At 43.3% G+C, this 15,041-nt stretch overlaps 1 protein-coding gene across 1 annotated transcript; it reads left to right on the top strand.

The window, feature by feature from the left end:
- The first annotated feature begins 5,016 nt into the window (after window positions 1–5,016).
- Window positions 5,017–14,658, top strand: LOC105191782 (uncharacterized). Its single transcript, XM_011155436.3, has 4 exons — window positions 5,017–5,313; window positions 12,723–12,880; window positions 14,079–14,186; window positions 14,250–14,658. Exons 1-4 carry the CDS (start codon window positions 5,023–5,025, stop codon window positions 14,362–14,364), a joined length of 672 nt encoding a protein of 223 aa, XP_011153738.2. The 5' UTR covers window positions 5,017–5,022; the 3' UTR covers window positions 14,365–14,658.
- The last annotated feature ends 383 nt before the right edge of the window (window positions 14,659–15,041 follow it).

Below are 15,041 nucleotides of genomic sequence, written 5' to 3'. Positions count from 1 at the left end.
TGACGTCTAAAATTATGAAGAAATAATAATAAAATTATGAAGAAACAAACGATTTTTATCTTTTATAATATATATATATATATACAAGATAGATAAGATAAATGTCCCAATTAGCGACGGCGTCGCAATCTGTAACATTTGCACCGATTCTCTTTGGTAAATCACATACACTAGGAAAAAGAATTTAGTATCTTTAACAAAACTGTGTAGTTGAGGCATTTTTTAATAGCAACCAAACATCTTGTTTTGTATAACAAAATATTTAGTTGTCTCAACTAAGTTTTCTGCTTTGTTGTCTGGACCAAATGATTTTGTTATTAGACTTTATATATAAAAATTAAGCATTTTAGTTATTTTATCCGTAAAAATTACATAATGAAATATTATTTTACATAAACTAAAATAATGTCCAATGGATACTATTTTGTCTTTCTGTGCACTAAAATTTAGATTTTATATATTAAGAAAAAATTATAGTATTTTTAACACAATTCATATAGTTAAAACTTTTTGGTTGCTATAACAAAAGTATTACATTATACGAACAAACCGTAACCAAACGAGATGTTTATTTACAGGAACTAAACAATTTTGTTGGACATATTTTAACCAAATTATTTTGTTGTTACAATAATTTGTGTGTATGTGTGTGTATTCGCAAGTGATGAAGTTATAACCGATAGGATATTATTACGATTCTGTATCGTTGTATTTTATTTCGAGTGATCACACGTTGATGTATCACCATTTCCAGTATTATATTATATATTCTCCATTTCAATGTTATATAGTATATTCTCTCTACTATTATATTATACAGGGTATAAAAATATCGGGACGGCGAAAGATCTCAAAAACTAAGCATTTTAGAACAACTGTTTCGCACAACAGTTGTATGGTTTCAAGGGGGGCATAAAGCAACAATATTATTTTATTTACAGATGACACCACTTTCGAGATATTCACTGATCATTCCTTTTCTTAAGTGTGAACCCCAATATTTATATCATCTTTTTCTACCAATTAATTTGGAGAACTTTTATCTAAAATATTTTTTATTTGCTTAATATTTTTTGAGATATTTTTTAATTATATTTAAGGATTATATTTAAAGAAAATTTAACAACTTTTTCAGGATTTAGTTTACGATATCTCAATATAAAAAGAGAATATACAGATCATTAAAAAAAAATGAATTTTGTACTATACGGATGTTTCAGACCACTCGAGTCACCCGATTTTTTCGTTAACGCGACATTTTAGAGAAAAATATTTCAGACAAAAGTTGTTGGGCTTCAAAGGATCTATTTACTGACGCTATGAATTTGATCTTGGGATAACTTTGAAAAGTCCAGTCAAGATCAACATAAAAATCTTAAATGGATATCCCAATTTCTTATTACATCATCCTTTTTTAGCAATTAATTTGAACAACTTTTGTCCGAAACAAAAAAGTTGTTCTGTTGTTTTGTCCGAAAAAAAAGTTGTTCAAATTAATTGGTGGCAAAAGACGGTGTGCTTACAACGACTGCGAGTTACTTGCGTAACGAATTTCCTTCAATTACTTCTTTTAATTAAAGTCCTAAGCAACATGAAGCGTCGCAGAGCATTGGACGCGGTGTATAAGCAATCATAACCCATTTAAGCTTGAGTGCACGCAGAATCCGACGATGTAATGACCGCTCGACGAAAAGTCGCGCCACGAAACATTTACTCTCTTCCTCTTAAAATATACTTAAGATATATGTATAACATAAGATATAATTCATTGAAAGTGAAAGAAAATGTGCGAAACATCTACATTGAATCTTCACGCAAGTTATTACTTAATTATACACAATTAATTATACATTAATTATATCCTTAATTATACGTAATCAAACGTAAGCATATAATTACTTATTAATTTATAATATAAATGAGTAAATGGATAAAATACAAATGGGTTTCGAAACATCAACAAACATGTTCACTCGAAATTGCTGACTCCGGTGCTGACTCACATTACGCACGTGCCTGCACTACTTACTGCAATTTAGATATGTGATGATAACTTGGAACTCTTCTTAAACATTAAGCAACAAACTGTACGTTGATAATGTATAATTTGCGCGTGGAACAATACTACGCAGTTACTGTATAACGAGATACAATTACTGCGATAAAAACGATAAGGAAATACGCTCGTTATCGTTGAAGTACAAAAGTAGATTAGAACTGCTCGTTCCTTCTGCCTTCAGTGTTAGATTACACACTATCTATCGTGCCGTCAACTATCTTGCCGTAAAGCTGAGAGACGTAGTCTAGTTCAGCCGAAAAAGAACAGATACTTAGCTCGATTTTTCTCCCGAAATTTACACAGATTCAAGTTAGAGGTGTATCATTTCAAACATACGATTCTAAGAGAAAAGCTTCAAGTTTTGCCGATACTTTCCTTCTCTAATCTTTATACCACACTAGAATTTAATTTTTATTTTTTATTCTCTTAAATTCTCAATTGTGTGCAAAATTGGATTTTCCTTTGTATCATAAAATGTAGCCCGAATGTACTGAAGAAAACGCTGAAAAAATTGCCTACAATTTGCCTATTTCTGCTCCGATTTCAGGAGAAGCAGAGAAGCTACTTTTTAGAATAAGAATAGGGTTCTCAATTGGTATCGAAATCTGATAACCAGAGACAAATCTGAGAATTCTAATCGGAGTATACGCCGTGTTCGGGAAAGTGCAGAGACATTTCTACGCGAGTAGGAGCCGAAAAATCGAAAGATCCGCGCGGTCGAAAATCAATGAATCGCCAATGAAGCTGGGAGTGTCAGGAGTTTCGGTTTGGGGTTTGGGCGAGTCGCCGCGCCGTCGGCGTCGCCGGTCGGTATGGGCTATTTGCAATGGCGAATAGGGGTGATGTAGCGTGGCCGCGGGTAGTGCGACGGAATTCGAGAATGAAGAACAGAAGGGAGATGAGAGGGCTGTACGGCTGTGTAGGCTACGAGGGCAACGAGGACATCAAAGGACTTAGCCGATCGGGTCGCCGAACGCAATTAAAACTTTTCTACTTCCACCGGTTAATTTGTCTTTGTTATCGGTGCGATGGCACGACACTCCCTTTCGTTATGAAGCGCCGCTCATTCGATCCGCTTTTTCGACGCCCGCTGCTGGCTCATTGTCAGCAGCAGCAACGGCCATTGCTACTTCGGCTGTTTGAATATTCCGTCGGAGATAACCGAGCGCGAAGAGAGCCCTTCGTTTGTTCGCTCGGCCCTGTTCCGAAAGTTTCGCTCAGTTGTCCTCGTCGATCAACCTTTTTCGAATATTATGCACGCGTACTGTGCATCCGTGGACGACGAATTGTCCTGAAGTAAATTTAGCAAAGCAAGTCTAAAATCCATATTGATAGTTCATTACGTGAAACTTGCCTCAAGTGAGATAATCTGATTTAAATCTGAAATTAAATGCAAATTTTACAGACTAATCACACGGCTATCACACGGAAAGAAGCAACTCCCTTAGTGCAACTGAATTCTCTATCTGCTTGGGCGCAAGATGAAAACTCGGTTGTTTAAGAACAGAAAGATCTTTATAGAAAGTTTCCGTTTTCACTCAGTCAATTGTTCTCAAGTGCAAGAATGAAAATTTTTGATATATTTACATAACATATGAACAGTAGAAAAATTTTGTTTATTAACAAATATTCATATAAATATATGTCCACTTCAATTTTAAACGCGTTTCTCTCGAAATTTTATTGTTTAACTTTTTGCAGTGATTTCACCGAAACTGAGTTTCGTATCGATTTGAAATTTTAAAGCAATAATATTTGCTCATTCGGCTCTCAGGTGAACCATGGACAACTCCGTCAAAATATTTCATTTCGAGATATTAATTTCTTTATTGTAAAAGAACTGAAAAATTTGAATTTTTTCCTAATAATAGCTGTCATTTTGTTAATTTTGTTCGATTTTTTTTTATAATACTTCACTGGATAATGATAAGCCTTCTTAAGATTTCTAATTAAAATTCGCTCTGATCGGACCACCGAGAGCCGAGATATTATTGCGAACGACAACTTGAAAAAACGACAACTTGAAGAAAAAAGGAGAATATATTTCAGCTATATATATCGTATATTTATATGAGTATTTGTTAATGAACAACATTTTTCTACTCTTCACATGTTGTATAAATATACCTAAAATTTTCATTCTCGCACATTTATTCAGTTCATCGCAAAATATTGTCAAAAACAAGCATGATTTTTCAGCAATCTGACCCTCCAGTCCCCTTAATCTACTGTTAGAATTTAAAACGATCCATAAAAAGGTCACTTTGCTCCTACCAAGTATCATAATTATTCCACACAGCACGCTTTATAAACTCCTACACACGTACTCCACCAACACAAGAAGGATGTTGCACATTTAATTGTAATGAAGCGACTCATATATGTATAGCAGAGCCAAACCCCAAGCCATCTAATTACGAAACATCGATCCTCTGCAATTTGCGATCTTTTGCGCCGTGCGAAGAAGGAGAAAGAGAGAGAGAGAGAGAGAGAGAGAGAGAGAGAGAGAGAGAGAGAGAGAGAGAGAGAGAATGCGGCGTAACGAACTGGATTCGATCGGCAATTATTCCCGGCAATTAATCCGCCGTTTTCACGAGGCGCATACGCGGCGCGCATAGACAGTTAAGTATGCGCTATTTACAACGATATCGGGTAACAATTGGTATTCCGCGGGGAATCGCGACCGAATAATCGACGGCGTCGCATCGGCCAGGCGGACGACGGTAATTTCCGCAGTTTACACGGCCGGTCGAAATAACGCGAGTTCTCTCGCGCGACGGAATTCACGAGCTGTGGCTGCCGCAAATCTTAATCGTCGCGAGACGACTTGTCGGGCGAGCTCGAGGAACTCGAAAATACCGGGGAAGGGGAAGCTTTCTCGAGGATTCTCTCTCTCTCTCTCTCTCTCTCTCTCTCTCTCTCTCTCTCTCGCTGTGAAGTTGCCGGTGCGAGTGGTCGCGGTGATGCCCGTAGTGGATCCCGGCGTGAGGTGTGCGTCACGTCTCGTCGGCGGAAACTCTCGCACAAATCGAAACGGATCTCGCGGTAACTCGGTCCCAAGAACCCTTTCCGCTTCCGGCTCACCCTCCCGCCGTTCTTGTCGCGCGAGACACAACGAGACAGCGTTGATTATTATGCGCTCGCTGTTTCGAAGCGGCATCCTCTGCCTTGTCCTCGTCGCGGCAATGACGTCCCCCGCGCATTCCGGCAGGCCGACCAGGGCACTGGCTTTCCGCAAGGGCAGCAGCTTTTTCGTAAGTCTCAGCGTCTTTCCCGTGAGTCTCTTCCGATTCATTCCCGGTAACACTCGGCCGGATTCGATTTCGAGCTCCCGATGAGTCCGCATCGGCGGATATACTTTAGGCTTCGCCTCGAAAAGGGGAAAAAGAAGTGTCGACGGTCGGAAGACGGTTCGGGTGGATTTAACGATTTTCAGCGAAAAGCGCGAGCAAAGGACGGTTGCTGGAGGAAACGCGGACGGTACACGGGGAGAATATTATGTTGCAATTTTATTTTATGAATTATAATTCCGAGTGATACGATTTATCGCACTTTACCACATTTCTTTCACGGAGAAAATTTTTATCGAATATTGTACCGTATCGCGGTGTAACTGAGGTATGTTTTACGTACGGTAACAAAGAAGAAGGACCAATATAACTCTATATAAACCCCGCAGGATTTTCAAAAATATTTTTTTTGTATTATCTGATTATGAGAAATGTGAAAAATAACCATTTGGTCAGGAAAAACTCGATCGGTAAAGCCGAAATTGATTATTATTATTAATTATTATTAATTATTAAATTCTACAAATTTTATATGTAATTTTGTGTTTGCGTATACATCAGCAATACACTTCATCCTTTAGTCAACGTCCAATTGTCATGCTCTCCAAGCCGCTTTTGTTAAAAAATAACTTTTTTCACAAACAACGAACGACTGTTAAAATTTCTCGAGCGTTACTGGGAGCGATGACCTCGATAAGTGTCAAGGTAAAGGTTACCGGGGCTGATCGAAATAATTAGCATTTCCATCATAAAATTCCCTCTGCGTATCGTCGAAACGGAGACGATTGAATCAGCCGGAGTGAGAAGCTCCATGCGGAACGTGATATTTGGATTTCACAGATGCTCGAACATAAGCGGCCCGATAACGTGTAAATATTTCGACCGGATGGATCCGCACTCGGCTCGGCTAAAGGATTAAAGACACAGACACAGATCGCGACGCGGAGAGGCGAAGATCGCAATATTCTCACAGAGCATTCCTCGAATGATTGTTTCGCTTTGGTCTTCTGCGCGTTAAATTGAAATTCTAACGTGTAGCACAGTAGTGAATGCTCGCGGCGCGCTCTTGCCATGATTACGCACGCGCTCTCGCTCTCCCGATGCAATATGAAAAAGATCTCCATTCATGTAGAATGTATATACAGACGCAGACACACATACGTACACGCGCGCACACGCATACACGCACAATCGCAGTGAGAATAATATTCGATCGGATCCGTGGCGAAGAATGTTGTCGGAAATACTCCGCATCCCTGGGATAATCGAGGCGATATATATTATTTTGGATTAATTACATTCTCATTATCCGCGTGGACGGAAAAGTGTATCGTCCGTGGAAAATGCGCGGAATTTTTTTACGTAATTCCGGTCGCGCTGGCGATCATTTGCTCGGATTGTTTCGGCTTTTCTGTCATTTTGAGCCACCCGCCCCTCCCTCTCTCTCTCTCTCTCCCTCCCTCCCTCCCTCATCTCTTCTCTTCTCTTCTCTCGCACGGTGGGAGAGCAACCGCTCGGCGAGTTTCAATATTCAAATGCCGGGGAAGGTTGCTGTCGGTGCTGCTTTTTTTTCGTCTTTCGCGAAACAGCTGCGCGCGTGAAACGACGCGTTATGAAAATACTCGTTTTGCGTTCTCTCCTCCGTAATTTATACGATTTCGCGTCCAGCTACGTCGAATGTAACGTGCGCGGGCGCATACGCGCGAATACATTATAACTTTTATCTTTCTGAAATCGTTCGCGCTCGCGCTACACGCTTGCCGGCTCGCGATATTAATAAAAATACGAATCGATCGTGTCCGCGCCAGCGGGACAAATGGGTATCGTCTGGACGTCGTAAAATCGAGCGGGAATCCGTCTCGTCGCGGCGAGAAAAATCGAGAAAAAGGAGAGAGAGAAAAAAAGAGCTGCGCTCGCAATTTGAATGTATCAAAAGGACATGCGAGCGCGCGCGCGTTCGACGATGTCAGGTAAATGGATTTCTCACTGAAGCGGGCCATAAAAAGCCGCAAGAATCAATGTTGGATAACATCCCGTATCCATGGCGGCGCATAGCGGTACTGTTTATGCAGCGTCTGGCGTGCCGCTGCGCCACGGAGAGGAGAATTTATGCGCCATATGTACACGAGACTGGCTCTAATGTAAACCGATCGGAGCTGCCCGTATTTTCGCTTTAAAAGGCACGAAGCCGCGGATGCCGGGTCGTATTTTGAAGCACGATGTAGCGCGCGGCATTAATACGGTATACGAAGCTAAACGCTCACCGTCCGCGTACGTCTGTCGACGATGTGACTGTACGATGTCGTCGTACGAGCGAGAAGGCGCGACCGGAGGAGCCGGGGCCGATGAAAATTCACCGTGGCCACTCGGCCGTCCCGAATGCGCGGGAAAATGCAATTTCGCCGAAAGAGAAAGAGGAGCGCCGCCGCCTCGCTGGGGATTCGCTCAAATCGAAATGTCGCGGCGGTAGCCGGGAGGAAAAGATGTACAAAGAGGAAGAGGAAGAAGAAGAAGAAGAAGAAGAAGAAGAGAAAATCTCGAGATACATTTCAGCCACACAGAGAGTCTCCTCGAAACTCTAAACATCCCAATCCAAATCTCACCGATCGACAATCCAAGCGGCAAATCCGGGCTCGCCCGCCTTCGATTCGAGCCTAAATATCGAGCGGCACTTTGCATATTCGGAACTTTGCACGCGCGTACGGCCGATTCGAAGGATAAGGCTGCCGGCGCGGCGCAACGAGCGAAAAAATGCCGCGTGGAGCAGCAGCCCTCGCACGAAAGTAGCAGGTGTCCCTGAGACCGCGCACTCCATTTTCGACTATCCTGTGCCGCGGAAGAATTATGCAGCTCGTGATGATCCAGTGCACTTACGACGAAGTGCACCGCAATATCGATGATACGCGCCGCGCGTTTACCGTGTGCATTATCCGACATCCGGGAGCGGAGTTTAGGATCAATATTCATGAATCAACGTTGTCTCCTTGTATCTCATCCGCATACAGCGCGCGCGGAAACATACGTGTTTCTCTTCTCGTAGTTGAACGACAATCTGCATACATTCCCATACATACATACACGCACATTTTTGTCATTAAAAAATATATATATATTTTTTTTTTTGAGCTTGTCCTTGTGTGTGTGTGTGTGTGTGTGTGTGTGTGTAAGTATAAGCAATAGCTACTGCTACTTTGACTACTACTTTCGAAATATGAAAGTGGGATTTTTTTAAACTAATTTAAATTATTTATTATACGATAATATATACAATTATATGTAATTTATATAACTTATTTATCTATTATTTAAATTTATCTGTCAGAAGTTACACATGACGCAGAAGCGTCCCTCACAAGGACGATTCCTTCTTCATCATTCGTGTTCACTGCTCTTCATAGTCGAGTCAAAGTTTTAATACGAAAACGTAACATTTCACTGAAAAAAACAAAGATGATCTTCAAATCTTCAAAGTTGCCATCCATCTCGGAAAGAAAGGACAGCCGCTTTTGTTACTTCTCTCGCAATTTCTCAGTTAGAAAAGAATTTTTACTTCAATTATTTATCATATATATATATGTATATAAATAATATCAATTTGAAGAGACGATTTTCTCTTGAGAGCGAGAGCCCTTTGAAGGCGCTCGAGGTTGTGCGAAGGAATCGCGCTCGCCACGCTCCGAGCACTTTATCTTCTTCCTGCCTGGCGCGCGCGCGCGAGTTCGAGAACGCATTTTGGAAGCTGCAGGGAGCATCGTCGGAAAATTATGCAGCATACGGCGACGCGATGCACATTCGCGTATATATATTTCGTCGCGGCAACCTGAAGGCGAGCAAGACAACGGCGACGAGCGAGTGAAGAAGGAACAGCGCAGCAGGGCGAGGAGAGAAGAAGGGGGAGCGGAACGGTGCCTTCGAGCCGAGCATAAATCCGATCGCCTTAACGTATTTTCAGCCACTAAGAAACAGAGGTGGCTGCAACGCGGTAAGGTGGGCGCCGGTATGCAGCGCGTCTCTGACAAACGGCTTGCCAGATCCAGGCCAGACGCCACCCTCTGTCGCGTTTACACGGGGCTCCGAGGCCGGAGCGGAGCGGAGGGCGGGGGGAGAGAGAGAGAGACGGCACCCAGGGCGACCCGCAGTTTAATAGGCACCGCCGGGAACCGCGCGCACCACCTGCTTCGCCACTCTATCCTCGCGGCGGCAAGAAAACGCCGGAAATCGAGCGACGCAATTCAAACGTCGGAAGATAGAAGTGGACGCACTGTGGGGATCTCGAGGGCGCAGGCGAAAAGGGATAGGGGGCGGAAGGATGTCGATATCGCGGGGTTACATCACACCCTTGGGAACTTTTAGTCGTGAACTTGTCGTACGTTCGGCACACAATGCACAGCCGAGGTATTTCGCGTATATAAATTCCACTCTTTTTTGCAATAAATCTCTCTCGTAATAAATATACATAATGCCCCTTGTCGGATTTCGGACCGAGCGGTTTTGCCCGAAGTTGGAGCCGACCGCGAGACGTTCGTGTTGAATTTTAATTGTGAGCGGGGGGCAAGGTTTTCTTGACGGTGCACGTTTTAAGATTGCCCAACGCGTGGAGAAATCTATATGGGAAATCTATCGCGAATCTATCTTTACGAATTTAATTAAGTATTCTTGTTCAATTCGCCTTTTTCTCCTATGTAAAATTTGATTAGTCGAAAATTGATACAACAAGTATCTAGAAATTGATTAAGAAGTGATTCAAAATTACCTGGAAACTGACTGATTTCATTGTCTAAAGTGTGCCAATTAGCGACAATGTCCCAATTAGTGACAATTGTATTCATTTTCCCCAATAAATTAGCTCTCTCTCTCTCTCTCTCTCTCTCTCAATACGGTTCCATATTCGTCCCAAACTAAATGAACTAAGTGCTGAACCATCATAATTACGAGCATACCGCTGACGGCAACAGTTTGAACAGTATTTGCCGACATCGTAGAAGTTGATAGTTAATATCAGATGAACATTTATTAGATCTCAGGTGCACATTGGGAAGAAAGTGAAGATGGTTGTTCCTGCAGATTTCCAAGAATAGACTGTTAATGAAGAGGTAAAATTAAACCGCGACGTCACAGAATGTCGCGATGGTATTTCAGTACTTCTACTGGAATGTTTCCGTAAGTGAGAAAATGACAATTGAAATTCTCAATTTCTCATTGCGCTTTCCTAACAAAATCAACTTTGTGCATTTATAGCCTAAGGCGCACAGTGTTAATTTATTTTCACTCACTTGCTCAATGATTCGCTTGGCATTCGCTTTGGTTACCGCTGGGACAAGTGTCGACCAAACCGATGAAGAAGAACTAAAAAGCGACACTGGGGACAAACGCTAGAGTCAAAGTTGGACCTCTGCGAAGTGTCGGTTCTGTGTGAGCTTCGTGTTATTCTCGCAAATTTTTAATTCCAAACATTTCGCGTCTCGCTTTGCGTTGGGCGAGCTGGGACGGGAGTAAAGCGAGAGCGTGTTGCAGCGACGTCGCTCTACGACGTTGGAACTTGCGAAATCTCCGACAACCTCTCGAAGATTTTTCCCCGGAGTAACGCGTCCTGGGAATGCATACAAATTGATGTCGGAGAACTTTATTTATGGAAGATCGATAAGTGGCGCGGAAGGTTTCCGCTGTATTGCTTGCGCGCGCGGATAATGAGAGAATAACTCTCGTAAGAATCGCGGCGCGGGGACGGAATTTTACGATAAGTGTCTCGTTATTTACGGGCGGACATAAAGATAAAATCATGAGGAGCGAGAGAGAGAGAGAGAGAGAGAGAGGAGACAGAAGGGAGGAAGATCCTCGCGAATGCAGAAGAAGAAAATAATACGAGCCGCGCTAACGTTAGAACGTGCGAGCGCGGATACTTTTGCGCGGAGAGAGCGGCGAATAATTCACCGCGGTAATTCGGATAAAACCGGAGAATCGTCTCGGGACGATTCCCAATCCTACCGCTGGCGGCCGAATCGAACGGCTGATTGGGAATTCGGGAAAGTTTTCCTATGGAGATTACAGCGATTTCGTATATATCCGCCGCCCCGATCCTCCCGATACGGGATTATGATTTCGGATTCCGAGAGACTCGCCGCGCCGCGCCGCGTCGTGAAATGTCGCGCACGCGCGACTCCGTCCGCGGAATTCTTTCGGTCTTTCGTGGCGTTTCGTGCCGCGACCGTAGGGTAGGCGTAACGGGCTTGTTTCGAGGGTTTCGTTCGAAGAGCAGAGATTAAGAAGCTTCGGGATAATTGAGGAACTCGCTGATGACAAAATTGGAAAAGATTGACGACTGGAAATTTGCAATTTTTTTTTTCCAGAGTTAATAAACTGCGATTTTACGCGGATTACGGAGAAGAGGATTGGCTGAATTAACGCAACAGTGAAATGAACGGATGAAGCTCCATGATACGTATAGCACGCAATTACTTAGGTTCATGAGATTATAACTACCCGCGTAGAAACTTCTCAGGATTTTCCCAGGCACCACTTGGGAAATCCCACTTTTATTCCAAACATGGATTGTCTGTCTGAAACCGAGACAGAAATACTATTGGGAGCTCGCCCCCTTTTTTTCCGATCGGTAACGTCGATATATATATATATATATATATATATATTTATATGGTATCAAACAGGAAATCCCATTTTTATATCAATATCCTATTGTGCGCAACGGAATAAAAATAAAAAATAGAATTCTAACAAAATAAACTCCATTTTGAAAAAAAAAAAACTTTGGGCTTTTCTGTTTAATATGTTATGTAATATTAAAATAAAAATATAATATATTGCTTCACTCACACAAGACACTCATCATCATTGTGATTTGAAAAAGAGATCGAGCAAAATGTTTGAGGCAGTTGGAAGCATGCGTGAGGCTTTTTGAGTATTATTTATGCTTGTAAAGTGTACACAAGTGCTCAAAACGTTTCAGATATTTTGTTCAACATAAATATAAAGTAGAAACCGAGATCTGTTTGGGGTTTCCCATTTAGTATCACATTTTTGAAACACGACACTTCCAATTCGAATTTTCATAGATTTCCCGGTTGGAACTTATCATTCTTTAGAGAAATCAAGATGAATCTCAATTAAATATCCCGAAACATTTTCTAAAGGACTTATAGTTTCATTTTGGCTGTGATTACATACGCCACGGTGGATCTTTGGAGAGCAACTGGCTCGAACGGCAAGCCAGCGGAAGCGCGCCTGACGGTGAATGAGTTAAGGGAAACAGAATTTCTCTATTCCTCGCGAATTCGCTCCTGAGAAGCAGAAATTCTGTCTCCTTCGAGTCAGTTTTCCTCCGCCTTATGACTCACGGCGAATGAACAATTTTTCAGATTCGGCTGAACTACAAGATAAACTCGTTGCCTTACACCGTAATCTTCGCGCAAGCGGCTGGCTTCAAGGCAGCATGGGAATTGCCGAGCTCCGGTGAGCCCCGGGTCGTCCGGTCTGTCTCCGACATCAGCGAGCACGTCGAGCTCGTGTACGAGAGGTAATAAATACTGTAATAGAGGTCCTGCATAATACAGGTCCGCTGGCAATCGCGGGCAAACGGGAGGAATGTCGGTAAAATGTCGGGGGTGCTGCGTCGCTTCGGGTGTCGCGAGCGAAGCGGGAGAGAAAGGGAGAGATCGGGAGAGCCGCCGCTGAAGGAAGGGTGAAGTGCCGGCTGGATTTCTGGCTGCCTGACCGAAGACTTCCGCCGCCACCGGCGAGATCGGATAGCGGCCAACGGTGCGCTACGTCTCGACTTCCGCGCTAATCTTCGGCCGCAGCTTCTCAGGCGCGATTCAGAAGGAATTGACTTACGCATCGAAGTTTCTCTCCAGCAGTTCGACGTGTTGGAACATCGTCCTCCTCCCGGAGATCGATCGTCGCGAAAATCTTGGGGCGCATAGCCGCGGAGAAATGAGAATTCCTCCGTCCGTCCGCTTTCCTTCGGCTTTTCCTCGCGGAGGTCTTGGAATCTGCGGATGTTGGGGACTAGTTGATATCTCGGTGATGAAACGATGAGATTGTTAATGAATGAGTTATTAATTAAACTTTTGATCATCGGCTGGCTTTTTTTATTTTAGAAATGTATGCTACACTGATAGGGAAGGGAATGCATATCGGACAATATTGGGCGATAATCGATTAAAATTTTAGTAGTCTAAAAAATCGGCCGATCAGTCGGCAGTAATCAAAATTAATTAATCGTCATGTTTGCAATTATGAGTAATTTAATTGTTTGGTGAGATTAATCATTGATCGGTGTATAGCCAATGAAACAAAACAATCGAGGATTTATTCGATATTAATTTTGATTGTTTTAATCGACCAAAATATCGATTGATTAATGACCAACACTGACCACCAGATATGGTAGATACAAGTAGTTTCTGAAAAAAAGCTTGCTTGGGGAACGGGAAAATTTTATTGGAAAAGATTAAATTTTATTACAAGAGATTAAAAGTAATTCTGCGCAATCGATGAGACATGAACTCTGCGGTATTCCGTCGGTCAAGTTTTCAAGTACGAATAATGAGAGAACGAAACTCGAGCTCAGCAGGATCTTCTCGATCTTCTCGAACTCTTCAAAGTGTCTGTGGATTCTGAGACCCGCAATTAACGCCCCTGTCGCTTTCATCTCGGTAATAAGCGCATCCTGTTTGATGAATCGCTCGATCGAGCAACGTATGACGTTCCAGTCACGGCTTCAACGGTCGCTCCTGCCTGCTGAAGAGCATCTGCCAGGTGTCGCGGTACATGAATGGGCAGGACGGTGTTATAAGGAAGATTTTGAAGCTACTCGCGAGGTTAGTGCCGGTTAGCGTTGATCGTACCAATCGTGCACGGTGTTAAACGCGCGTTGCTTGCAGGTCGTCGCTCAGCAACAGCACCAGACACGAGGATCCGTTGCTGTGCGAACGTCAGGCCAGCGACTGTCCTCTGCAGCTGATCAGGCTGGACAGCTTCGCGGGGAGCGTCGTGTGAGATCTCTTGTATTCTTCGTGAATTAATAAATACAAATTAAGTCACCGCACACACCACGACCGTGATCGACGCCTGTTTGTTTGCTCTCGCTCGGTTATGAAACGAGCGAGCCATTCCGGCCGCCTACAGAACTGCCGCTCGATCGCACTCCTATCTGCGGTGTTATCGTCAGACGACGTGGGTGAGAAATGACGACGGTTAATGAAACATTTGTCATTCCGCAAAACCGCATTCGAATTATTCCCGGGAGAGATTCCGGCTTAGCGAGTGGTAAAATATGACGGCGCGTCAGACGACTAAATGTAGTAAAAATATACGTCTCGCTGAAGATTGGACGGTGGGAGAGGCGGGGTGAGGGAGGGAGGGGGGGGGAGGCGCGAGACGAAGTACGCATTGCAAAAAAAGGGAGAGAGGATATTTCTACCGGAGCGTTATATACGTCCCGGCCCTCAGCGCGCCATTAATTTGTCTTCGTAATGGTCACTGCGGAAAAAAATATTTGTCGTTTTCGTGCATTATTCTTGCACCTCCCCCACCCCTCCTCTCTCTCTCTCTCTCTCTCTCTCTCCTGCTCCGCCCGTGTCCTTCGTCTCCGCTTGTCACATTCCGCGACAGGACGATTATAATTGCTACTCGTCCCCCCCCCTTCGCTGTGCTTTCCAGCGCCACCGAAAAGC

The sequence above is a fragment of the Harpegnathos saltator genome, unplaced genomic scaffold (assembly GCF_003227715.2).
Source record: "Harpegnathos saltator strain DR-91 unplaced genomic scaffold, Hsal_v8.6 scaffold167, whole genome shotgun sequence".
NCBI classification, from domain to species: Eukaryota; Metazoa; Arthropoda; class Insecta; order Hymenoptera; family Formicidae; genus Harpegnathos; species Harpegnathos saltator.
This window is presented reverse-complemented; position numbering and strand designations above follow the sequence as displayed.